General features: G+C 44.7%; 1 protein-coding gene across 10 annotated transcripts in view; it reads right to left on the bottom strand.

Moving 5' to 3' along the window:
• Jade1 (jade family PHD finger 1) overlaps positions 1-27,936 on the bottom strand; it is a 62,151-nt gene that overhangs the window by 9,415 nt on the left and 24,800 nt on the right. For 8 of the 10 annotated variants that reach the window (XM_004854961.4, XM_004854963.4, XM_004854962.4 and 5 more), the window contains 7 exons: positions 21,265-21,350; positions 18,166-18,323; positions 15,963-16,150; positions 12,629-12,840; positions 9,814-9,981; positions 8,546-8,662; positions 4,104-4,625 (listed from right to left, as the gene is read on the bottom strand). In XM_004854961.4, coding sequence (XP_004855018.1) covers positions 4,104-4,625; positions 8,546-8,662; positions 9,814-9,981; positions 12,629-12,840; positions 15,963-16,150; positions 18,166-18,323; positions 21,265-21,350 — 1,451 coding nt within the window. Of the gene's footprint in view, positions 1-4,103; positions 4,626-8,545; positions 8,663-9,813; positions 9,982-12,628; positions 12,841-15,962; positions 16,151-18,165; positions 18,324-20,871; positions 20,937-21,264; positions 21,351-27,936 lie in introns of all 10 variants that reach the window. The other 2 variants (XM_087193282.1, XM_087193281.1) reach the window with 2 other exon arrangements.

The raw sequence follows: 27,936 nt of genomic DNA, 5'->3' as shown, positions 1-27,936 counted from the left end.
TCTTGCCATGAGGATAGCTACAAGCCATACACTACTTTGCATTTGGACACCTCTTCAGACAGTTCTCCGCACTAACAATGCCAGCTGTGTTTCAGACAGTCTCACTTCCAAAAGGACATGAGACATTAAGAGCAACAGTACAGGCTGGCTAGCTTTGATAGTTGCTTCATGGTGTAATCTCCTTGTCCAAAATAGGAAGATGCCAAGTCAGGCTCTTATTGACCCTTAACAGATTCACTATCAGGGTCTTTCTGTGTTTGTTTCTATGTCAGTACTTCATATTACTAACACTTGTTTTAATTAAAGAAGTGAAAAGAAAATCCTCTCCCTGTCTGAGTTATTATCATGTGGGTGCAATTCACCTGGTTAAGGTAGTCCCTTTTGCAGGGTCCCCCTCATCAGGGAGCAGGTGTCCTTTTTAGAAATCCTGACTGATGTGGGGATGGGTGTGGCTATTAGCCTGTCAGATGTTTGATAATTACTGTCCCACCTGAGACTAGGAGTGGAAACTCAAACAAGGGGCCAGACTTAGATCTTTAAAAAACAAAAAATGAACTCAGAACAGCTTTTACACTTCACAAATCTGACTTTCAGAAATAGGAAATGGAAACAAATTCTCTGACATTCTAGGAGAGGAGAGATTGCTCTCATACTCAATTCAGATGGATAGCAGATATTTATATCTCTTAATTGAAGTTAGTCACGAAAATAGAAAATAGGGAAGCCAGTGAACCTGAACTCTGTATATTCAAATTTAATTTTGGTGGCTTCAGTACTTCACCCAGGCAAGACTTCCCCATGGCTTCTAAGTGAAAAAATCCCACTTCTGTCCCCCATGACCTTTGATGAGAACTAAATAAACCCGAAAAGCAAAGACCACACTTCCCAAATAGAATGAGCCAGACCGATCCATTTCTGACCACTCTAAAGCAGTGAGCACCCAAACCTGGCCTCCCTTACCATGCACAAAGCAGTCTCTGCAGCTCTGACCAGAGCTAGACTAATGCTTGCGCGTCTTCTTCAAGCATATCCTCTGTTTCCTCCTGCACCCTAATCACCAAACTTGCCCTTATTTTCCTCCAGCTGCCTGCAAGGCCATATCAAATATCCAGCCCACAGGGGTGGGGGTGTACTTTCACTCTAGAGTCACACTTTTCGCTAAATCAGTGGTTCTCAAACAGAAATATGTGGAGGCCTCAAGACATGGAATACTGACCCCATCTTTGACCAAACACTGCATGTGTATGAAATTTTGAGGTAATGTTGCTGCTGGTTAAGCACTATACCCTGAGAACCAGAGCTCTAAGGAATGAATGCAAAAACGGTTCCAATGGGTTTTCTGGAATCCTCAACACTGCTTGCTACACTACAGCTTAAGGAGCATTCTGTTCAGGGGACAACTGTAGCCTCAATCAGACTCTGAAAGGTGACTATGTCAGCAATAGGGACGATGGCCCCAGGACTTGGTCTCTTTCCATACCAGTCAGTGTGCAGAGGGAGCACAACTTTATCTGAACTAGTGCTCATTTCCAAGCTCGTGTTTACTGCTTCTTTTTAAAAAGAAACCTGGGGAAAACCCAACAAAAGAATGAAGTGGCAGCCTTGGGAAACTGATGTGGTCACTTGCCACAGGAGCAGCTGTGTCTTCTTAAAGGTGTGGGTTCCCAAATCCTCTTGAAACTCATTCCTGTCATCTAACTTTCTGATCCAGGACTAGTACCAGGGTTACAATGCCCCAGGGTATGTATTTGCAGGAAAGAGCTATTACCATAATCATTCAGAGTTGTCTGCATTTCTGAGGAATGCTAAGTCATTTGTCAGTTTAGGAATGACCATATACTGTGATTATGGTCACATCTATTACCCGACTTTTGAGTGTCTGCCTGAACTGATGTGTGTGTTAAGCAGAACACTAACACACTAATGAAAGAAAATCAACCTTACCATCACCCCTGCCCTGATGAGCCCTGCATCAGACACTCTCACTGTTTATAATTACGAAGAACTGTACAACTCTCTGGGGCATGGGGAAAATTCCAACTTTTTAAAGCTTCTACCATCACGGGCCTTGTACAAGTTTGGGGGAAACACACTGTTCATTACAATCAGTCCATTTTAAACTGATCCTAAATTCCCTAAAATCTCTTAGGGGTTTTAAAGAAGTAAATGCACTTAAGTAAAATGCCACACATGCATACACACACAAATCCTGATTTATTCCCTGTTTCTCATACATCACAGGCATTGTTCTACTTAAAAAGCAACATTGACTGCAAAAAAATGTTCAAATTTAATTATAAATGCATGTTAATCTGAATAACTTTAAGTACAAAAAAGAGTTAGTACACCACAAGCATTTTCTACACTTTTATTTTGTGGTGATGGTGAGACAAACACAGTCCAAACATGAGCCTTCTCATCCTCCCCTCCCAAGGACTATCTGACTCCATGCACCCACAATTACAGCAGTTGTCAGGCTGGGATGGTAGCTTCTCACCAGGATTCCAATTTATCCTTCTGAATCCCTTGCTGATCATTTAAAAACCCCCACAGGCATGTGGGTGAGGTGAGGTCTTCTTTACGCTCACCACCAGGGGGCGGATGGGAGCACAACCACTTCCCAACCTGCTCCCACTCCTGACTCCCCTTAAGCTGAAACCTGCCACTTTGCCCAGAATCTTCACCTGGTTTAGGAAGGGGCATCACAATGAGCTGGCAGTAGTTTATGTACTAGAAGGGCTTCTCATGAGTATCTAAAAATACTTTCACTTCTACACCATCTTGAACAGGGAGGGCCATGCAGGTCGCTGAAATCTGGATCTTTCTTCTGCAGTCTACTCTTTGCCTACACACTCATTTCAAATCATCTGTTGAGTCAGAGTCTCTCCCAGGCAGGTGATTCACTCCCCACTAATAAGCGAGGTGCTTGGGGGAGTTGCATTAACTGTTTCAGGCCACTTGGGTGCATTTCTGCGCAGGCTGCTTCAGGCCAGAAAACCTCAATCCCATCTCTTTCACAGTAATGAATTTAATCAGTAGCTAGCAGTCAGGGGAGTTGGTGAGGAAGGTGCTCTAAGACACATCCCCAATTAGCAAGCCTCAGTCAGGAACAACCTTCAGGGAGCAGGGGACTCTGGGGAAGACAGCCCACTGCTAATTATTCCTGCATCAGAAAGGGAGGTCCAGACAGGGACTCCAATGGTAACGGAGGGGGGAGGCACAAAGCAGCAAAGGACATGCCAGCAGCTGAGGCTCCAGGCAGCCAACAGCCACTACACTCAAGAATCTAGTAGTGTGACAATATATGTCTCTGTAGTGTACTGAGCAGAACTAGGGCCTCCTCAGACAGAGCTGATGCCCCTGTGCACCAGGAATCCCACCCTACATCAGCACATAGACACACCATGGACAGATACACACATGAGTGCACACACACTGTATATACACACACAGCCTCAGGGATGACTTAGCACCTCACTGCCAGGAGTGTCTTCGTAACAGATGTGCGTATGTAAGTTCACCACCCACATCGGCACCCTTAGCCTGCTCTGCTCCATGACAGCACTGGGAAGGCCCCGTGAATTAGCCAAGAAGGCAAAAGTGGCCTGTGGGTGGCAGTGCTTAGCTCTCCTTATCGAGCCCTTCAGCAGCACCTAGTGTCTCCCCAGTTGAACAAGAGGCTTCCCCCTCCCTACGTCTGTCCCCTCTCCCATCAATAAATCCCCACTCTGGTTTCCAAAATTAGTCTGTAAACAATTCTAAGTCAAGCCCTTGGTCCTTTTCCTGGGGCTCAGTTCCCTCCAGCTCTAGAATGAAGGGAGACAAAAAGACACACCCCATCTGATCTTGCGGAACAGTAAAGGTCAATGGGAAAGTGTTTAAAGAAAAACATGACAAAGAAGCTCCCCACTCTGTGGCAGTCTTGCACATGTGCACAATGAGTTTACCAACCCATAAATATATTCAACCAACACAACCTCATGCTGCGGTGTGTACAAGGGTCTCAGAGTAATGACTGGCTATCATTTCTTGCTCTGGGCAAGTGTTCGCCTCTTTGCATCTTCTTCTCTAAGTCACTATAAAGTGTCAGTGTCAATCATTACCCTCTCCAGGTCCTGCCGCAGGTGCGTGAACAGCTGCAGCCTCCTAAACAAGACATCCTGCTCCCGCTTGGCTAGATTGTCCTCTTCGTCTTTCTTTGGGGTGATCAGGGGCTTATTGAAGTTGACCTTCCTCTTCAACTTCCAGTACTGGTACAGGAAATCCACTACTTCTTCGGGCAGCCGCAGGGCCCTGGCCACATCAAGCAGGTTGACGAAGGTGTAGAACTCATCCTCCAGCTGCTGCAGCTTCTGCTTGCGGACACTCACCCGGTGGGCCTCCTCCCGATTCTGCTCAAGGTTGGCGTAGGGTTCCAGCGGGTCCCGGGGGGAACACACTGGGGCTCCGTTCTCCTGCGAAGTCCCCTCCGCGAGGCTCTCCTCAGGTTTTCTATGTGAGCTGTGCTTGGGGCAGTAGGACTTGAACTTGACTTCATCATTCTCTGCCAAGATGGTCTTCATCTCCAAGCCCTGGTCAAAAGCACATGTCACGTGGAAGGCTGTGCGGCAGTTCTTCACAGAGCACTGGAAAGAACAAGCAGAGAAGAGGAGAGATCATTATGGAGCAACAGAAGCCTTTCCATGCGAGACACCCCATGTGCACAATCAAGAGCCACACCTTAAGTGTGAGATAGCAACGCTTGACAAGGATTCACCCTGGCAGATCTAAGTGAGGTAAGGCTGGGGATTTGGGGGAATTCTTCAAATGAAAGCTTTCATAAACCAAACCCTTGCTTTCTCAGGAGTAACCATATCCAAATCCCCTCTTATGTCACGCACAATCACACAAATGGCACTTGTAGATGAAAGGGCATGACCTTCGAAAGAGGGTGCTCCACCAATCAGTGTAAGAAGGAAACAGTTAGTGCAGCCTGAAGCCTGAGTCCATCCAGAATGGATGTAACTAATTCTGACACCACGTTACAGATAACTAAGCACTGAAAAATAAACCCAAGAACCACAGTATATTCTACCTTTAACTTTTTGTAAACCATGTTTTGTGGATACCTTCAGTTTTACCATAAGGCTGATATATTTCAATATTTTGAAAACATCAGTATTAATTTTGAGTTGGCAGAGGTAACCTAACCAACTACCTTTATCTTTGGTACTAAGAGATATACCTTTCAATAAAATTATTGAAATGCAAAAAACAGAAAAAAAGAGGGTGCTCAAAAGAACATGTACTCAATATGCAGAGGATACTTGGGAGGCATTATTTTGGATTTTCTCATGGGTTTGCGCTCTTTTTGTATTTATATGAAAAGCTGGAACAAGAATCTCCTCAGGACAGAGGAGTACTGGTCAGTTTTTAAAGGAATGTGGTTATTCACTCTGAACCTCAGGCAGGAAAGGTCCCAACACAAGTGGGAAAATAAATACTACACATCCTTACAGCAGCACCCAGGGCTCCCAGCAGAAAGTAAAAAGAACAAGAGATTCCAAGAATCCAGCCGAGGGCAGCCCTGCTGGACACGGAGGCCCTCACGAGCCCAGTGATGTCCCGAGCACCAAGCGCCATGCCTAGCAACTCAAAGGTGGCAGCAGAACCCTCAGAGACCACTTCCTGTGGGGCCAAGAGAGGACAGCCTACAGGCTGGGCTTCATCCAGCTGTGCTCTCACTGCCTGAGCAGGGCTGCAACTTAGTGCCTCTGATCCACACGACAAGCCTCTGGCCTAGCAGGAGCAAAGCGATTAACTTCTCCACGTCTGATCTCTTGGAGCAAATCCCTGGAAGGAGGCTTCTCACAGAGGCTGAAGCCAGACCCCTAAAAGCATCCCTGTACTGCGTGAGGCCAGGTGATCCCCAGGGCACAACAGGACTGCAAAGAAAACCAGAACCCACTGGCTCCTGGCCAATTGGAAAGCTAAAACTCAACAGACCCTGAATCAAAGAAGCATGGAGGGCAGAGGCTGGAGCTGGGGCTTTTTTCCCCTCATCATCTCAGTGTTCAAGACGTGACTTGATGCCAACCATGACTCTGCCTATTGAGACTACAGCTCTCTTCACCGTTTCCTCATTACAACTACCTAAAGCACATGAGCTAAGGAATCTGTAATCTTATCTATAAACTACCTCAATTCCAAAAAAATGTGTGACATCAGCTCTGGTGGCAGAGCACACACATACACACCTGGCTACTATCATTAAAAGACAAAGTGCTCCTCCCTTGCAGCACATGGCCAAGTAGGAAGTAGAAGTGGGAACAGATGACTGAGACACTATGTGTTTGGCTGAAACTACACTTAACCCAAGCATTCTACCCTTAAAGGGAAAGGGCTGCAGCAGAGTATTTATACAGGACTTTGTAAAGATGCCAAATGGCCTTCCTCTGGGTTTTCCTATTCAGGTTGACTCAGCAAACAGATGTTTCAGAAACATAAGCCAGAGCCTTCGCAGCTGCAGACATTTCAGACAGGAATTCTTTTAATAAAATCAACCCATTCTGTGAAGATATGAAAAATCATCAGCCTTCCTTGGCCTCCTCTCCTTCAAATTAATGTTCTGGGAGAAAGAAGTCAATGGCAACAAGTCATTATAACAGCTCTCCTCAAAACAGAAACAAAGCTCCCATTTGCCCGCTTCTTTTAAACATCAATTAAGGACCAGGATTGGTGTGCTCAGGAAAAGGCATAGACTCTATGCTCCAAAGAACACCAGCTAACACAGAAGAAAATGGTATCCATTCTCCATGGGCCACCACAGCTTGTTTTGCACAGGTGAACACTTGTGTGCACACCCACATATGCACATGCACACATACTTGCACCCACTCCAGTGCCTTTTTCTATTTCTCCTCCATTCGCCTTGACTAATCTGACTCCGGCCAGAGGTGTTTGCTGTTTTAAATAGATCCTATTCACACACAAGAGAATTCTTGCTACTTTAAGGTCCCCAGCCAAATCCCACCAGCTGTCTCATGCCCCACCCTCTGAATATTTCTATTACATTTTAGGTTCTCAGACACCAGTACAAACAGTAACAAAAGTAGAGCAACCTGGCTTGAAAAAAAAAAGGAAAAGATTTAACCAGGCGCATTGATGCATACCTGTAAGCCCAGCACTCTAAGAAGCTGAGGCAGGACGACTCCAAGTTTAACCCAAGTGTGGGCAACTTACCAAGATCCTATCTTAAAAATATGTTTTAAATTTTAAAAAGGGCTAGAAATGTAGCTCAGAGGTACCAGTGGCACACACACACACACACAAAAAAAAAATTAGCTAAATGTTAGGGAGATAGATACCACCAATCAAGGGCTTTGATACTTTACTGAAATATTTATTCCAAAATATAAAATGAGTATTAATTAATTTTTTTAAAACCCAGGCCTATATTCACTGAATATTTTGCTATGCCAAAACTGTTGGCCAGGGATCTAGCTCAGTGGTTTCACCACCTGCTGCGCAAGCGCAAGGACCCGAGTTCAATCCCCGGTACCAAAAAAAAAAAACGGTTGCTGGGCCAGGGATTTACCTCAGTGGGGCCGCCACCTGCCTCACAAGCACAAGGGCCTGAGGTCGATCCTCAGTACCACAAAAAAAAACCAAAACACTGTTGCTTTCCTACATGGATAGGGACGGTGATCGCAAACAGTATCTCTCCTATTTGACAAAGAAACTGAGGCCAACTGAGTCTGAAGCCTGTGCTAGTCTATCCCAGAAGAGCCAGATTTTGATCTTTAGGGCCAGCACCAGCCACACAGCACTTCAGGTCCCTCAAACATCGTCCAGATATCAATGATGTGAGGCCCAGAAGTTAACTTCTCAGGCAGTTTTAGACCACACATACACACCTGACAGCAAGCCAACTCAATACTCTCCTTAACTCTACCCGCCTCATGACTTTCTATACTTTTCTGGATCTAGACATACAAATGCAGGCAGGTGCACAGTGTGTGCATGCGTGTGCATGCGTTCATATGTGCACGTGCACCTGCCTGCCTCCACACACAAACATAGTGACACACACACAGTGTCAGAAAGAATGAAATATCCAGACTGAACTCAGTTATGCAAAGAGCATCCAGTGCAGCACCTTATGGATGGCTCTCTACCTGGCTGGCACCCCAAGGACTCTCCCAGTGTGAAAGCCAAACCCATCCAGCACTGGGGATACCAGTGGTCTCAGGAGGCAGCTCCAGAGGCAGGTCTGGGTCTGCAGCTGCACACTGTCAATGCAGGTGGAAACGTGGCCAATCCGAGCATATCAAGGTACCATGTCAAGGAGTTTGGTTCTGGGGACAAGGTATATAATCAGCCAAGCGAAAGTGGTTGCACTGGGTTGAACTCATCCCTCAGAAACTTCTGCCGGGTCATCACAACCTCGCCCTGCTTCCTGGAGCCTGCTGCCTTCTCTGACCCCTCTGAGAGCATACAGCCCTCCCTTATCCCTACCCCTACAGTCTAGGAAAGAAAATGAAGCCATTCTTGCTCAGCTAATTACCTGTATGGAGGCCCCAAACTTCTCATTGCAGAGGCTACACACTAGCGCCCACCGACTGCTGGGGATGTGAGACACCTTTGTGATGGGCTCCATCTTCTCTGGGCTGCCGATGCTCACCTAGAGGTCAAACATAGCAAGATGGGGTGGCACAGGCCATCAGAGGCTGAACATGACATTAGGGACTCAAAGATTTGCTGCTTACCAAGGCCCAACTCTGAGCCAGCAGCAGGCAGTAGAGCCTAGAGCCTAGAGAACAGACTTCCTCTGACAGAGACATCCCTGTGCATAAAAACACTCAGAGAACTGAGCTTTCATCTCTCACTAAAGGGTCTGGTGGCAGAGACACTTAGTATGAGGACAATGCAACCTACTATACCTCTGATTCACAAGGAAGTTGTCAAGACTAAAAGTCCATCTTAAATATATTTAAATACATTGTTGATGATGGAGTAAATACATAAGCTATTCTTAATCCTTCTCACTAAAGAAAACCGTTCTCTTCAGTCAGAACACATGACTGCATTCAAAGAGGAAATCTATCAAGATAAATAAGGTATCATCTCTACATTCAGCCTAGATCACTGAACTGTATCCTGTTAATACCAAACCACAAGATCCGGTTTTACCAAGACTCAAATCATGAAACGTCAATGCAAATCATCCTTAGATAATATTCCTCAAGAGGAAAAATGCACCAAATCACACACCCAAAAAATGCTGGAATTTGAATCTCAAATTATATTTCTCATAGTGAGCCATGCAAATTAAATTAGTCAAGGTCTGGGACTTGAAATAAATTAGACTAGACCTGAAATTAAAAAGGTTGAGGCTCAGTAAGAATTTAAATAAAAATTGCAGAAGTGTGACCTAGAGCGTGGTGCTTTAAGTGCAGTGGTACTGCATATTTGATTTGCTAAGTACAAGGATTCATAGGGTGGCACAGCCATACAGGCTCCAGGTCTGGGCTGAGAGATGTGTCAGCAATGTGAGGGTCTCCAGTGAGGTACAGGAGATACAACATGTGGACACTACCAACCCGGGTCTAACTCACTGCTTCAGCCAGCTGACACTTACTTCCACTTCTGTCCCGTGACATTACAATGCACTGGAGATTTAGTCTAATGGGCACAAAGGGTAGCAGCTAAAGTTGTCTTCTTACCCAGCAGATCAACACTGCCTACTTATAAATGGTTCCCCACTCACCTACCCAATCCCCAGTTAAAAGGCAGGACTTTCTGAACTAAAATGCTATTAAAAACCACGCTTACCTCAGGAATCCACAGGGCACAGCTGACATGGACCCACTTGGTTCCGCTGCGGGTGGGCTTCATAGCTCCGCCCTTCTTGGGACACAGCAAGCATTTTGGCTGAACCCCCAGGGCACATGTCCGGCACAGCCAACTGCCCTCTGGCACCTTGAGGATTCCATAGCAGGCCTGTAATGTCACAGCACACCCCCAAAGAAAAAGGAGAAAGAAAAATCGGCTTTTCCTATTTTATCTACTAATTTCAAAACATCTAGAAAGATTCTCACAGATCCAAAGTACAGCCACTCCCCCATCCACCAAGCTGTGACTCTCCCCTCGGAGAAACACCAGGCAGCCTCACAGAAGCACCCAGGATGTGTCTGGGCTCTGGACAGCAGACTGCCTGAGGACAGAGAAGTTCTAATAACTTGCTTTGCTACAGAAACCCACCTATACCAGTTATCTACAAACTGACCAATATCCTCAAAACTCTCTAAGGCAAAGTGGAAATGCTGCTCCTTTCTGCTTTACAAGGAAGAGGTATAGAGTGAGGAGAGAGAATGCAGTGGAGCCTCTTGGTGCTACTAAAGGCAGTGCAGTGGAGACCGGAAACAAACTATGGAGCCCCCTCATTCCCTGGGCCGCACACTCTACCTACTAGGTCCCAAAACAGTCCCATGTGAGTAAACAAAACGAAGAAAAGCAAGATATCTAGACAAAGGAAGAATTTGGTCTCTTTAGCTGATATTTAAAACAAAGCCTGTTTTGCACAAGATGACAAAATTACACAAGACAGCATAAACTGCAGAAATCAAGGCTTTTACAACTAAAGTAATTAAGATGGCTTGAAGAGAGACAAGGCAAATGTTAAATAAGCAGAGTGAAGAAACAAAACCACAACGGTACCAGGAGCACATTCAGAGTCCTTTAAAAACCAAACTGTTCAGAACTTTATCCTTAAGTGAACTGAAGTCAGGAAGTCGAGAGTCACGGTAACATAGCTCCAATTCTTCAGACAAAAAACACAGCCCCTCTGCAATCTGAATGCCCAGGACACAAAAAGGAAACCACAAGGATGACAGCTGAGCAAAGTAAAGGAACCCTGAGATCAGAGGCCTAGAAGCATGTGTCACCGTATGAATAAGCCACTGTCAACAGGCTAAGTGGGAAAAATTTAATGATGCTAAATGACACTATTAAGGTTTCAAATACTAAAGGTTTGCATCAGGTAGAGTCACGTTTGGAGAATTTTTTCCACTGCAAAAATTGCTAAGATACATCTTAATGACAAGACATAAAAGATTTTGCCATAGAAAATATTAAGTAAAAGAGACAGCATGATATGGCAGAAAGAAGAGAAGCCTGGAGCTGGGGGGGTCCTCCAACCCTGCCACCAACACACTGTGAGGCACTGGACAGCCCCACTCTGGATGCTGGGTAACACATTTCTAAGCTCAGAGTTCCACCTGTGTAAAAACAAGTAAAATGACAGGAAAAAGACTGAAAAGCCATCCAAGTACATGAGAAAACCCAGCAACAATGGCAGCTACACCACCCATGATCACAACACAACAAAACCACAAGAATTCTCCACTACTGAAGGAAACTCCCTAGATAATTTGAAAATCCAGAGCTACAAAAATGAGCTTTCCTGTGACTAAAGCAAGAGATTATGGTCTTAAAAGTCCCTGTCACTATGAGGTGGAACAAGGCCACAGGCAGTGAAATCTTTGAACAGAGGCAGACAAACTACAAAAAAAGTGGTAATCAAGAAATGCATAGAACAAACTTAAGTCATCTTCCTGAGATCACCCATACAACTTCTATTCTGTTTTGTAAATGTGGTTTTTTTTTTATGTAAATGTGTTTTAAATTTCAGCATCACCAGGTAAATTCAAACAAAGTGACTCAGGATTGCCTTTTGTGCTACATAGGTGGGCACATGGACCTACACAAATTCGTGACTTCATTACTGCATTAAAAAATAAGAGGAGGAGGGGAGGGGGGGAGGGAAGGGAGAGAGGAAAGGAAGTGGGGGGGAGAGACAGAGAGAGAGAGACCAGGCACTGAGAGTGTAAAACTTTTTAAATTACCCAGTGTCCACACTCACTGAATCCTTACGACTCACCTCAGGAGGGGCAGCTCTCTTCCCCATCAATAGCTCAGTTTACATACTCATGCTAGCAATGTTATGTCCCCCAAAAAGATGCTGAAGTCCTAAATCCTACCATCTCAAAATGTGACCTTATTTAGAAACAGTTCCTGCTGACACAATTAGTTAAGATGATCACAGCTGCGCAGCTAGGCCTCTGGGGGTCCTTCTAAGAAGACATCATTGTAAAGACAGGCACATGGGGAGAACACCACATGACAATGAGGGCAGCCACAGCCAGGAACAGCAAAGACGGACCAAAACCATCACACCCTACAACAAAGAACTACCTTTTATGTTTCACAGGGAGCTCGACCTTTTAGACTTTTAGTTTTTTAGACATTTTAGCCTCCAGAACCATAAAGCAAACAACTTCTGTTGTTTTAAGATACTCTAGGAACTAACATAACAAACTAATGACTTTTTCAAGGGTTTTTTCAGTATTCTTAACTGGCCCCATGCCTTCTGGTGGTAAAGGCAGCAAGACATACTCTTAACACAATATGGACTTACAGGGGGAGGAGCGGGACACTGTGGTCACATTTCTTTAAACCACTCAAGACTGTGGGCAAAGGGCCTCAGGCCCAGCTGTATGTACAAAGAGGCCTAGGCTCCAGGCAGTACACGCCTGCTGGCAGATGGGCAATCCCAGCAGCTTCTTTCTCGAACTCCCTCCCCACCTACCTGGTGCACACAGATGTTACATTTGTCACAGAACACCATCTCATTGCCGTCCTCACCGTCGGGTGATTGGCAGACATCACAGACCACATCTTCATCATACTCGATCCCCAGTCCCTCCTCGGTCTCTATGGCATGATTCATGTTATCATAGCATCGCTGTTCAAATTCCTCCAGGACCCTTTCCATAGTGTACTCATCTAGTTCAGGCATCCCTTGAAGAAACACCACAAAACCTACTCTAATAAATCAGCATTGATGAATATTATAGGGAGACAATATGTTTACCTAAATTATAAAAAATTTGTAATACATAAATAATAAATCTATCTTTGAGTGCCCCAAATTTTCTGTTGAAAGCTTCTCAAAACCCTTCCACAGAAAGATTCTTTCATGCAAGTCTGTACCTTATGGTCAGGCCCTGAAGACGTAATAAACAGAAAAGCAAAAAATAAATCTCAAAAAGATTCAATGATAATATGTTTACTGTTAAAACAAGTCATTTCATTATAGTTTGTATGTATAACAATTAACATGTACATGACTTTCAAAACCATGACCAAATGTATTACAGTTTGGGTTTTTTTTTTTTTAATTTCCTCTTAGTGCTTAAAGCAGTGCTCTAAAGAGATTTCACTGCAAACACGTGCATGTCTTTGACTGGCTTATTCTCCTCACTCTCTAAATTCCAAAGTGGAAATGCATAGTTAACCAAATACACAAAAGACCAACACAAGAAAATGTCTGCAGCAAAGGAGACAGTTCATTGTGAATCAAACAAAATACACTCTTCTCAAGAAAGTTCAGAAATTAAAAATTTAAAGGGATTTGAAGAGTTTACAGGTGAATGGGCTATTAGAAGGCAGGGCCTAGTTGGAGGAAGTAGGTCACTTGGAATATTGTCTTTGAAGTGTCTCTTTCCCTCTCACTGGGCTTCCAGACTGCATGACATGAGCAGCCTTCCTCTACCACACCCTTCTGCCATGATGTTTTTGCCCTGAAGCGAGCCAACCATGGACTGAAATGGTGAACCAAAATAAATCTTTCCTACCTTAAGTTGTGTGTTAGGTATTTTATTACACCAACAGAAAGGTGACTGATTCACTGGTTATCACAGTATTGACTATTGGTGGAGTAATTTATTTTTCTCTACCTGTGGATGTTTTCCAAAGTTCCTAACAATAAAAACACTTGTGCAGCACCACTTGCTTCACAAGCACAAGGTCCAGAGTTCAATCCCTGATACCAAAAAAACCCAAAAAACAAAAAAAATACTTGTGCAGACAAGAAAACAACAGCTTTTTAAAAATACTCAAATATGGCTTAAAAACATATTTAAGCTGAAAGAAACTCAATACAGCTTAAATACATAAGCTGAAAAAAAATGGAAATTTCATTAGTCTACAACTTATATGCATTTTCATAAATTATAAAGCTATCAAATTAGTTTCCCACGTTCTTAAAACTTTAGAGGACACACTGGAGCAGATACCAATAAGCCTCACACACATTCACAAAGCTACCTATATAATTATGAAATGGTTTTTCCATAGCTGGCACTTTTCATCCCAATTCTTCCTACCAATTCTGGAAATACACTGACTTTGAAAATACTATGCATTATATATAATTAACTTTTGCAATTAAAAAGACTAACAGCAACCAAGAAAAACATCTTTAAGCATTATGTTCAATTTGTTATACAAATACATAGCCTATCAAAATATTCAACAGTACCTTTAAATCTAGCCCAGTTATTATTTAAAGCATTTGCAAAAGACCAAGAGTCACTGAGCTGAGTCCTGAGACTTAACAGGACACCTAGAGGCAGTCAAATACATTATACTGGTTTTTGTTTTTTGTTTCTGTGGTACTGGGGATTGAACCCAGGGAGTTATACCTCCAGGCCCACCTCCGGTGTGTTTGTTTGTTTTTAGACACAGACTCACTGGGTAGTCCAGCCTGGCCTCAATGCACAGCGATACTCCTGCCTCAGCCTACTGAGTACTGAGATTATAGGAGTGCTGGGACCGTAGGTGTGTGAGTTGCCCAGTCTGGCCTTGAAATTACCATCCTACTGTCTCAGCCTTCCAAGCAGTTGGGATTACAGGCGTGCACCAACTCACTCAACTTTACTGATCTTTATAAAGCTATAAATAAGTCAGAACTTTTGTCATCTATGACACTAAAATATAGTACTATTTAGGTCCAATAACTCTCTAAAAACTTCAGGAGATTTGTATAAAACAGCTCTCTGGCCTGCTAATGTTCTGGCCACCAATACCTTAAGGACCAAGAGACAGGAAATCTACTGTCTGTCAAAATATGAGAATAACCAAAGAAGTAGACAATAACAACATTCCTGGCTCAGTCTACACTATTTCCCTTTAACCAGCTGTTGGTCAGTGGCAGGACAAGCTGCTATTACAGGACAGGCCCTGTACCAGGCTCCATGGAAAAACTAAAAAGAGAAAACCTTTGCCTTTCAGTGCTTTAAAGCCCCCACCACTAACACCATGACTAATATGAGCTAGATGCCAATTAAGTGGTCCGGGCCACCACTTCCCACCCTGCACTTGGGCACCATGTGAAGTCAGTTACCCTTTTAGTCTTTCTCACCAGGTCCAGAGTTGACCTCACCGTCTTGTTCAGCAAAACTCTCAAGGAACCCTTAACATTCAGGTCTGGCATGCAAGAGGTAATCCGTGTGCATCCCTGGCTGCACACCACCAGCTGTAACTGATCACCACCACCCTCGGGTGACTAATTTACACAAGATGGGCAAGAGCTGGGTGCTCAGAAAGGAGTGGCTTCCCTGGAGACCCCCAGGACACAGGTAAGCAGACCAGCGGGACAAGCACTCCAGGTCTGGAGCAGGACTGAAGGAAAACTGCAGCGGAGCAAACACAGGTGGTGCGCTTGGAAAATAGTGGGTGTGGCTGGAGTGGGGTTCACTTCAAAAAATAAAGAGACTACCACTAAAGGAAGGAGGCACAGTGGCATCACAGAAAAGAAATGTAAGAGAGGCCTTGTCACAATTTCTGTGGACCTCGTTCAGTTCTCTTAATTGGGAAGTGGGGGCAAGAAATGCAGGTGCCTCAGACACAAGGAACGGGCCCATGGCAGCACTCTCCTCAGGCCCCGTCTGTCCTTCGGGCTAAGAGGACCTCGCATCTACCTGTCCTCCTGCCTCAGCCAAATGGGTGACCTCAGAAGGGCCCATGATTCCAAGACAAATGAAGCCAGGCTTCCCCATGCAAGCAGAGTTTGTACTACACATCCCTCACACTCCTCATCTTGAGGTAATGAAATAATTAATTATCACATATTCTCTCACCCATCTCCTTAAACTCTTCATTGGTGAGCTCCAGCCACGCGGCGTCCATGTCATTGAGGTCGTATCGACACACGCTGTCGGCCAGTGTCCGGATATCAACATAGCCCAACTCTGGAGGCTCAGAACCCGATGAGAGGATGTATTTCTTGGGCCTGATGAACATGAGAGACTTCTCTTCAGACACAACCCTGATTAACAAGAAAACAAGGTGGCCAGATTACCCTTTATACCTCACACAGCGAAGTGTCAAAAGGTCCCAGGTGCAGCTTCTTCCTTCCCCTCCAAACCCCAGATCATCCCCAGGTTCATATAAAGCATAAGGCTTAAAACCCAAGAGTGTGCCAGGTGCGTGGCACACACCTGTAATCCCAGCACTTGTTAGGCTGAGGCAGGAAAATGGCAAGTTCAAGCCCAGCCTGGGCTAATTAGAGACCCTGTCTCAAAAGAAGGGAAGAGGAGAGGAAGAGGACAAGAGGAAGAGGAAGAGGAAGAGAAGAGAAGAGATGAGGCAAAAAAAAAAAGCAAGAGATGTAGTTCAGTGTCAAAGTCCTGGGTTCAATCCCCAGTACAGGGCAAGAGGGGTGAAGGGGTATCTGTAACAAGGCCAGCCCTGGTGGGGATGTCATTAAAACAAGGCTTGCCAAGTCCTGGTTCTTGAGATCATCTTGGAAGACAAGAACAGCCAGTCAAGCTAAGCATGCAAAGCACACACCGGCAACCAAGGAGAGACACATATGAACACTCATCTTACAAAAGGCTTTCACTGACAGAAAAAATTAGGCACTGGCCATCATCACTAAGAAACTAAAGAATCAGAGTCCTGGCTAAGAGTCCTAGGACTCTCCCAGCACAGACACCTGATCACAGACAGAGAAATGCAAGTGTTCTCTCCTACAGCCACATTCTCCCAACCTGGTAACACCCGGAGAAGTGCTTTCCTCCTCAACCCTTTCAAAACAAGGGACCACACATGCAAAAAGCAAGCCAGCCCCAGCTGTAAGCCAAGGGAACCTTGCCCATCAGAGGCCCCAGGCTACTCAGTGCTCTCCACATCTGCGCCTGGAGAGTTTTCATCAGCACCAACAGGTTGCCCAGAGAGTTTGTAGAGGCATTTTTATTACCCTTATCATTAAAGGAGTGATTTTATCTGTGACACTGAGATAGGAAACTGAGGGATTCATTTCTCCTACTCCAGCCAAGGCACCGTTTCAAGTGAAAGCCTCCACAAACTCTGTCAGTGCCCACTTCTTCCATCCTGGGCTCCACCTCCTGGACAGGCACTGCCATGATGAAGGGGCAGTGCTGCACGTCAGGTCAGGCTTTGGCAGGCACACTAGAGCCCTGCAGAACCCAATGAGCACCCTGCCCATGGGCTAGGACCCGGCTTCCATGGGCCCTGGGGGCTGCCCCACCCACTGACAATGGACCACAGTGATCTGGACATCTGTCACCTAGAACAGACTCCTCAGAAATCCCAACATGACCACAACCAAAACCTATCGAGTACCTGAAGATACACAAGAGTGAGTGAGGACCATCAGCTAAGTTCAGTACATACTCGGCAATGATAAAAAGAGGCCATTTTGCAAAGCTGACCAATGCTGCAGCAGAGAAACCAGGTGCTGGCCCAATAGAGAGGGCAATGAACCCTTTCCCCAAAAGGTCAAAGGAGCCGGACAATGACGAAATGAGCAAACTGACAACAGTCAGGGAGGGCCCACCCTGAAAGGAAAGTGATTAGTCAGTAGATCCAGAAAATGTTGCTCAACAACATCTGGGAACAATCCATCTGTCATATAAATTCCTCCTCTAAGACCCTGGCCTGACAGGTCCCCCACACGTGTCCTCCTCAAAAGCAGAATCAAGCACTTGCTCCAGAAGTACCACTGCACTACCCAGCAAGGCCAGACACAACGTGGAGTAGAGAGAGAAAGGAAGCAGCCACAGGGGCATCCAAATTCCCTCCCCTAGCCAGCTACTCCCAAGAATACCTTGGGCACTAGCCTCCATCCCTAAGAGTGGCACCTCCTATGATGGCTGTCACTTCCCTTTGTGACTGAATTCTGTTCCTGACACATCTGTATGCCCGCTGAGATCTCACAGTATTTCACTAACTCAGAAGTTGTCTCTTCAGGCTCCTGGCTGGAGGGGAAAAAATGGATCAGAGGGTACTGAGGCATGATTCTCCTGGGGAAACCTCTACCTGGCCACAGGCTGTGGGATGGTTCCTGGGCTCACAGGCACCTGGACGCCCTTCTCCCACTCCTGTCTCCAGGGGTCTGCCAACACGTAGTATTCATCTGGGTTCAGCTGGTAAGAGTCATGCAACTTCATGGCGGTGATCAGGTCTGTCCTAAACACCTGGACAGGAGAGAAAAGGATACAGACATTTGATATTTGCATTCCTTCCCAGAGCACTGGCAGCTGCAGGGTAACCATGGAGCTGCAGTGTAACAAGGTCACTGTATCGACAGAGAACAAGTCTGACCTATTACAGAAACCCTTCACCTGACACACCTTTTACCTCGCTCAGGCTTGGGCAGCAGCAGCTGACACAACACTGCCCTCTCACTCCCTTGGTTAACACAGGCAGAGCACACACAGCAGTGACTATGGCAAATCAACAAAACAACAAAAGCATCTTCTGTCCTTTTGCCAAACTAAGGACTCTCAAGTGACCAAGAGGGCCGCTGAACACATGCCCCTGAAAAATCTCTTGGGGGAAATATCACACTTTAATCCCCACTACTGCCGAAATAAAAAAGGGGAGAGCCCTTTAGATCGGTATTTAGAAATAAAACTCCATTAACCATACAAGTACATCAAGCTGAAACCTACTCCAAGCATCAGCAAGCACCTCATCTTCTATACTGACTGCCCTCAATCAGCCCTTACACCCCCAGGCACCAGGATTTTTAGCTAAGTGTCTGGTGAGGACAAGGTCCAGGATGACCTGGTGCCAGCAAAACCAAAGGCCTGAAGAGCTCTGGGAGAGAAGCTAACAGGAAGGCCCTGGAGGCCCAAGTCAGAGCGCAGGTTTGCGGATCATGCTGGCACGCTTCCATTCCACCCCCCAGGGGGAGTAAGAGGGAAACAGAGAATCCACTCTCCACTGCCCCAAAAACAAAACCACAAGTTTCAAAAGTGCCCCTTTGCCGAGAGAGCACCCCAATTCCTCACCACAGAAAAAAAGGCAACAGCCAGAAGGGAGACTTCCCTACACCTGCTCCTCGGAGGACTCACAGCCTGTGAAAATCCCATCAGCAAGAGCAGACCCCTGGCATGGCATAGCACAGTCTCGAAGCCAAGGCTGCACAGCTGCCTCCCTCGTCCCCAGCCCACTCATGTCTAAAGGCTACATAAGGAAGTTCTGCCCTTGGCATGAGTGCTGCCCAAGGTTGTGTTTGGCACAGAGCAAGCCTGCATCTGTAAGCTGCCCTTGTTTACACAAGCCACAATGCAGAACCCTCTCCTCTCAGGACAGGGAGTTCTTTCTTGTGCTGCTAACAGCAGTTCACATCATATGCCTGCTAATAGGTCCATATTTGTTTTTCCTGGTGGCTTTTCACATTGGTCATCACTTTAATCAACTTCACCATAATAAAGTCTGAGACAGTGCCTGAATAAAAAGGCCACTTCTCCAGGCTGCCTTTCCAACTTGGGCTTAGCCCCTGGAATGCCAGTCCTCATTTCTACAGGCCTATTAAGAAGAAAGAGCCTAGCCATGCATCTTGCACAAAAGCACACCTAATATCAGGTTCCCAAAGCACGTATCCAGCCCAGTGCTGTCCCCTGGCCCCAGAGAAAAGTCCTTTAAACCTAAGCCATGTGTCTACACCTTCAGGAAGCACATCAGGTAAAATATTCCAACTAAGTCACACAAATAAATCACAAAGGAGTTTGACAAGGTAAGAAAAGTAACAAGGTAAGAAAAGGCAGCCCACCATTCCTTCACTCCAAGACCCAGAGGAAGTGCTGGTCAAGACCTGAAACAGACACTCTCAAATGGACTAAGCTCCCGAGTCCCTGGAAGAGTTCAACACGAGGCCATTAAGTACAAAGCAGACTGAACTCAAGAGAAATTTACATGGGTCAGGGACAAGGCCAGCACAAGGTCCCTGCTGCTTGGTACAGGGGCTGGACAAGTGCTCCAACTCCACTGCTAGGCCTAGCTCACAGCTGTTAGGGCCCCTTGCACTCCTGCACTAAAATAATAGTAGCACAGCATGTGCCAGGGTTAGGAAGGCAGCAAGGAAACCAGTAGCTACAGGTCATATGAACAAAAGCCTGGAATAAACCCAAGGAGTGAAATGGCCACCTGCCTACCAACCCTAGATAGACCTCACATGTAAGTGCATCTAGGACGGTTCTCTGCAATCCTGAAGGATGTACAAGTTTCCTCATGGGAGCTGTTATTCCACAGCCAACGAACTCGTCTACTCATTGACACAGCACCCACTTGGCTTCCCTGTCATATCCCAACTCCAACGGATGCCTGCCTCTCTGTGTGCTGCCATTACAGAATGCCAACTTCAAAGTCATCCCATCAAGAAGCAGCAAAAAATCCAAAAGTTCCACCCAAAAGCTCTTTCCCATAATCTGCTCACTTGAAAAATATGATAAACTAAAATGCCTTATTTGAATCCTCAGAGTCCAGCAAAGGTTTTCAGAGAAAATAGTCTCAGGACAAGTAAGGTCCCCTAACCAACAAAGGCCAGCAGGGAAATACACCTAAAAGCAATCTGAGATAGGAAGATAAACAACAAAATGCGAGGCAGCAGGGGAAACATAAGATGGGAAACAAATTGAGAAAGAGGGGGGGAGCCTTAAGCATAATCCCCAAAACAAAACTCCCAGAATTACATTGGGTTGTTGCCAAATAAGCCACAAATTCATGGCTAAAACTAACTTGAGGCTGGCAGTGACTTGGCAGCAGCTGAACCCGCTCATCTCCTGGCCAGAAGAAAAGTTGTTGGGAGCCAGCGAAGATGGAACAGGAAAGGAAAAAAAGAATACAATTAATAATAATAGCTAACATTTACTGAGCACTTTTTATGTGCCAGGAACTATTCGTGTGCTTTGTATGTATGCATCTACATGTTTTACCCCACTTACTCCTCAGGAGAATCCTATGAGATACACACCTGCATTACCCCATCTTACAGGGGGTGAACTGGGGCACCAGGAGTTAAGTGACTCACCCAGGACTGCACACAGACACACTCAGGAGGTGTGTGTGGGAGCGTGTACTCGTGCACACACGTGTATGACATGCACAATCAGCCAAGCATTGAGGAAGTACCTCCGAGGGCTTCCGATCTTCATGTCTGGAGCAGGAGCTTCTCCTGTGCTGGGACCGAGAGTTCTGGGACCACGTAGTAGACAGGCCTGAGGAAACACACACATAATTAGAAAGCGCACAGGTCACTGAGTCCTCAGTGTGTCCTTCCCCAGATGCCCTTCCTGCCCTCACAAGGCTTTTAAATGAACGCTCATTTTCCAAAGCAGGCCTAGGGTGGTCACGGGTCTGCTGGGTACAGGACAGCACACAAGCGGATAGCACTGCAGAGCACCACGCGGATGGAGCCTGTACTTCATAGAAGTTCAGCCTCACATTATTACATACAAATTGGAAAACATCCTACTGAGTTGTCAATAAGCTCTCTAGATGCCAAGATCACTATGCTAAATCCTAAGGCCATGCCCAAAATATTAAAAACAATTGTTTTTTAACTTTCTTAAGGCATAAAACTTTTAGCATTCCCTAAAACAGGGAACCTCGAAACAACTTTAAAATTGCCTATTCCACTTTCCCAAGAAAATGCCACTGACTCTTTCCTCCCTTCCTTCCAAGGAGATGCCCTAATACCATCAATGGCCTCGAACTGCCAACAAGGCTGAACTATGCTCTGACCTGAGACATCTCTGCAGCACAGAGGGCTCCACCTTGGTTAAGATGCTCTCTCTGCCTCAATGCAATTCTCTTTCCTGGCCCCCACTCTGGATTCCTCCTCTTCCATGTTCCCATAAACATTGGTGCTTCCATGGAATTTAGCTCATTGGTGCTGCCGCCTGCCTCGAAAGCACAAGGTCCTTACATCGATCCCCAGTACCAAAAAAAAAAAAAAAAATTGGTGCTTCCAGGCCAGCACACAGAGGACACTGTCAGACATGCATTCCAAAAACTGAGCTTCACTTTAAACCATACCTCTGCCACTTACATCCCTACTGCAATTAATATCAGCTCCATTTCTACTTAAGGTCAGAAATCTACAAGACTCTTTCCACTAGGGACATATCAAGTCAAATCATCAACTGAACTTTCCAGCCCCTTTTCTCCACCTATGCCCCTGCCTCCTATTAATCTATTACATGGACAATTAGAGGTTCCCTCTTTTTTTAAAAAACTGTATATCTTTTTACTGGTACATTTTAGGTGTACAATATAATGACATTCATCATTGCAAATCTGCACCTTTACATAATCTCTCTTGGTTCTTATTTCTCCCCCTTCCCCTGCCCTCCCTTCAACCTCTCCATCCCTCCCTATTTACAAAGACTTTGTTCCCCTTTTTTTCATTTTCTCATATTAATTCCATTCCCTGCTTTCCTTTCCCCTACCTCTCCCATTTCCCCTTCCCCTTTGTACCTTTTCCTCCTATTTCACATTATCTATTATACCTTTTAGTCCTTATTTATACTTTCAGTTTCTCACACTAGAGAAACTATTCGGTATTTATTCATGTGTGTCCTATTTATTTCACTTGAGAGTATCACCTCAATGTGCATCCATTTAGCTGTAAATGTGTCTAATTTCTCGTTTTTAATGGCTGAGTAGTACTCCATTTTATTTAAAAAAAACACATTTTCTTTGTCCAGTCTCCAGTTGATGGGCATTTGGGCTGTTTCCAAGTTTTAGCTATTACAAACTGTGCTGCTATGAACATGGGCGCACATATATCACTATGGTATGATTCTTTTAATTCTTTGGGGAAGATCCCCAGCAGTGGAATAGCAGGGTAAAAGGGGACTTCCAGTCCTAGTTCTCTGAGGTATCTCCGTACTGATTTCCACAGTGGTTGCACCAGTCTACACTCCCACCAGCAGTGGAGCAGGGTTCCTTTCTCCCCACAGCCCCGCCAGCATTTGTTATTGGTTGATTTCATGATAGCAGCCATTCTTTCTGGAGTGAGGTGGAATCTTAGTGTTGTTTTCATTTGCATCTCTCAAATGACCAGTGATGTTGAACAATTTTTCATGTTTATTTGCCATTTCTACTTCTTTGTCTGAGAAATGTCTGTTCATTTCAGATGCCCATTTTTGGATTGGGTCTTTAAATTTGGGAGGTCTGATTTTTTTAAGTTCTTTATAGATTCGAGATAGTAGACCTTTGTCTGAGGGACGGATGGTGAAAATCTTTCCCCACATTGTGGGTTGTCTCTTCACACTATTGGTGGTTTCTCTTGCTGTGCAGAAGCTTTTTAGTAAGAAGAGATCCCACTTGTTGATTGATTGTGCTAGTTCATGGGCAACTGAGGTTTTGTTCATAAAATCTTTTCCTACACTGATGTCTTCAAGAGTTCTACCTAACCTCTGTTCCAGCCAGTTTAGCGTTTCTGTTTTTATATTTAGATCTTTAATCCACTTCAATTTTAGTTTAGTGCATGGTAAGAGATCCAATTTTTCCAGCACCATTTCTTAAAGAGGCTATCTTTCCTCCAGTGAGGGTGTTTGGCTCCTTTGTCGAAGATGAGGTGGCTGAGTATGTCTGGAGTTGTTTCTGCATCTTCTAATCTGTTCCACTGGTCCTCAGGTCTGTTTCTTTGCCAGTACCATGCTGTTTTTATCACAGTAGCATTGTAGTATAGTTTCAAGTTGGGGGTTGTAATACCCCCTGCCATGTCTCTGTTACCTAGAATTGCTTTTGCTGTTCTGGGTCTCTTCTTGTTTCAAATAAATTTTTGGATTGTTTTCTCAAGATCCATGAAGGATGCTGCTGGCCAAAGACCCAAAACAGCCCTTATAACCACTGCAGTTTTAGTTCAACTTACTAGCAATACTTCCAAGTCCCATCCTTAACAATCAGTACCTAATCCTGAATATTTACTACACCATTTCCCGGATGTTAAGCTGAAAAAGGTGGAAGCCAAAGCATAAGGAGCTGGCACTCTACCAGTACAACCAACCACCTGTTACTCAAATAGCAGCCTTTATCCCTACAGAATCCAGAGTCAGGGACACAGAATTAAAGCACCAATGAGACCTTGGGGACGTTATGAAATAGATTCTGCACTTAAGCCTATCATCAGATTTGCAACAACCAAAACTAAAGAGGATTGCTGAGCTTGCCTCCAACCAGCAACGAGTCAGCGCTATGCTTGAGCACCTGTTCTATGACCAGTTACTAGGTCAACTGGCTGCTATTACATCAGCAAAATGGACTCCCTACAGGTGGCCCCCAGCATTTCAGTAAGTACTTCAGAACATTTTACCCCTACTCTGAAAGAAATATTCTGGGGACATGGGTAAGCCCAACTTGAAAAAGTTCTGTAACTGGTCATTACAGATAAAAGGAAAGGCAGAAATCAAGTTAGGAACATGCAGATGAAGGAATCCTTTCATCCATTAACAGTGAGGAAAAAGAAAAATCTCTGTATTCGCCTTACATGTGTGATCTGTCTAAAACCTAGACATGGCTGCTGCTGAACCAGTGAGAAGTGATGAGAAGGAACTGCAGAGCTTGGCTGTGAGAGATCTCTTCCTCTTGATTCTCTTGCTTGTATCAAAGGCAGGCAGTTCCTCTATCAAGAGCCCATTAGTAGAAGGCATGGAATTTACAACAGAGTACATAGCCTAAATGTCAGTGGTATGCATACAAGAAATTCAATATTTTTTGAAAGGTGGAGAAGTTATATTAAAAAAAAAAATGAAGGTGGCAGGCACCAAGAATATACTAGTGTTTTACCTACCAGAAGACATGGTTTTGAGCTCAAAGAAAATGAGGTCAAGGAAAATAAAGCAATATTCAAAGACAAATGGGTAAGGCTATGGCTTCCTGCTTAGAATGCACCTCCATCTATGGAAGCATTCATGGGAGTCAAAGGCAAGATTGTCTCACCATTATTACACCAGACCCCTGCCTACAGCCACAGTCTCTGGCCCAAAAGGTTAGGAAGCTCCTGGAATACTACCAAAACATTTTACATTCCTGTTTAATTAAAAAAGTGATGTTACAAAACTCTTCGTAAAGTGTGGGAGTTGGGGCAGGTCAAACTAGAAATAAGAGTATTTCAAACTGAAAGGACTGAGACAGTGATTCACACTATAATCGCACTATAGCAGAATACCAGGAACTTGGTCAAAACTGTGTACTACAAAATGCTTGGATGGTGTTGCCCTTTGCTGGGGTTTCCAGAATACTAATATTTAATGACAAACCAAAGCATATGACTTTTCTTTTCCTTTTGCTTTCCAGGAGAGAAGCTGGGAACTGTGAAAATTTGGTAAAAATGACTAAAGTCATTTTATTGCCATTCACAAGACAAGAGTGCTGGGTGTCAAATTTAAATGACTTAAAATTCTTGACATAAGCCAGACATGGTGGCACGTGCCTGTAATCCTAGCACTTGGGAGGCTGAGGTAGAAGTACTGCCATGAGTTTGAAGCCAGCCAGGGCTACACGGTGAGTTCAAGTCCAGCCTAAATTATAATAGCAAGACTTTGTCAACAATTCCTGATATACACAGTTCAAGCAACAGCAATTCTACATTAAACACTGAAAACAAGGGGGGACTTTTGTCTTGCTTTTAATATCCCTTTAAAACAGAACCTTGGGGATAAGACAAAGTTATAAAAGGCCCATAGATCACAGCACAGGGAGTATGGACCCTGCTCATGCACAACATTCTGAGCCCTTCTTTCTGGTCTTATTATACAGACATCCTGACTGTTCCTTTTGAAATATTAAAAATAGCCTCTTATCTTGCCTTAGATTTACAATAAAGGAAAACCTCAAGAGTAAATCTAATACATATTGAACACACCCTACATGAGGTAACTTCTATGTGCTGTTTCCTAGGCTGTGCTATGCAAGAAAGCCTCTGAAACTGGAATGAACCTCAGGCTCCATGTTCATAACCTATGAAAAAATCTTGCCACTAACCAAACAGCGACTCTCCTGTGTCTTGGACACTGCTCATGGACACTAAATAACATGCTTCTGCCTTTAGTAGCATTAAACCAGCTTGACACTTAACATGCGGCACCAACAAGTATCCACTCCAACACTGTCACACAGTATCAGGCACAGACCTGACATACACCCTGTGCACCACTTAAAAGCTAAGCTATCCTTATGCAAGTAAAGCAATGCCACATAAGTTCTTACCTGAAACTAAGCAAACTTCAAGTAGTTGTTAGTATTAGCTTTAACCGCATGACAGAAGACAAGTATCTGAGATAACTGTGGTTTGCACTAAGGGCTGAGCCTACACCTGCCAGAGCTCTTCCAGCCCCGCCCAGCTGACTTCTGCGTCTAACTCAGTTCCACCTTCTGAAAAACAAAGGCATCACACTTACACTCAAAGAACCAGCCCAGGAATGTTCAACCTACTTAAACAGTAAACACTTGGGCCTTCAACAAACCAACACACCAACACTTCATAGTCACCCTCCTTCCTCCTAAGGTGCAAGTCCAAAGACCAAATAAGATTCATCTGTAGAGGAGATCACTTTGTGGTCATTCCTTTGGCCAAGATGGTGCTTTGCTGCAAGATGCAAAGCAAAAAGAAAATTTGAAAACTGGCCACCCATCTGTGTACCTTGAAGAGCAAAGGTATAACACATATTCTGCAGTATTTGAGCCAGAATTCCTATGTTTCAAGAATCCCTACAAAACTCTTTGGTACCAGAAGATACAACTAATGACAGAAAAGGAGAAAATTAAATACAAAGTCAAACAAGAACAGAACTGGAAGCAGAGGTACCTTTTATGCAAATGAGACCAAGGAAGACTTACATGAAGGGTAACCAAGCCCAGATAATCAAGTGTAAGAAAAAGGTTAAGTTTTCAAAACATGTGAGGAAATCGATAAAATCCAATGAGATCTAAAGGGGTCTAAGGAGAGTAGGCTCACCAAGAATATTAGTCTCCCTTCACTATCTACATAAACAAGGCCAGAGAGCCGAGGAAAAGCAGAAGTCCATTCCACGCAGTAACTTCATGTCCACCACTCATCTGCATTCATCACCCAAAGGCAAATTAGAAGGTTCGAATTTCAATCCTCTCTTTTCTACCCTTTCCCTGTCGCCGGGGAGGCAGAGTAACCCAAGCAGAAAGAAGTGTCTCCACTGCAGTTCAGGGGTGGAAACGTGGAAACCAGGGCACCAGGGAGGTCCCCCCACAATGCCAGTCTCCAGATCTTCTTCCCACAGAGGTCAGCCAACAAAGTCCTGAAATTAGTTAAGTTAGATACAGTAACCCCGGCTTCACAACTTCAGGGGTAACTTTATAGACAATCAGCTCACTTCTATCATTTTTTTTTTTGGTACCGGGGAGTGAACTCAGGACCTTGCACTTCCAAGGCAGGCGGCGGAACCACTGAGCTAAATCCTCAGCCCCTCTATCATTCTTTTTGAAAGGGAAAGGAACCAGTTTTCCTCTGGATCTTTAAGAAGCAACCACTTTAAAAACAAAACTGTCCAGTGTCATGGTGTATGCCTATAATCATAACTACTGCCAAGTTTGAGGCCAGCATGGTCAACATAATGAAAGCCTGTCTCAAAATAAAAAACTGAAAAGGGCTGAAGATGTAGCTCAGTGCCAGAGCACTTGCCTAGCCTGTGTGAGCCCTTGGGTTCAATCCCCAGTACCAAACAAACAACAAAACAAAAAATATCACTTGTATTTGTCTACCTTACCCTACCAAAGACTGAATGTTCTGGAAAAAGGGTAAAATGCCAGATAAGAATACTG

The sequence above is a fragment of the Heterocephalus glaber genome, unplaced genomic scaffold (genome assembly GCF_053883595.1).
Source record: "Heterocephalus glaber isolate CG9 unplaced genomic scaffold, H.glaber_assembly_v1.0 deba00001586, whole genome shotgun sequence".
NCBI lineage: Eukaryota > Metazoa > Chordata > Mammalia > Rodentia > Bathyergidae > Heterocephalus > Heterocephalus glaber.
The sequence above is the reverse complement of the archived record's forward strand: the minus strand, read 5'-3'. Positions and strand labels throughout refer to the sequence as shown.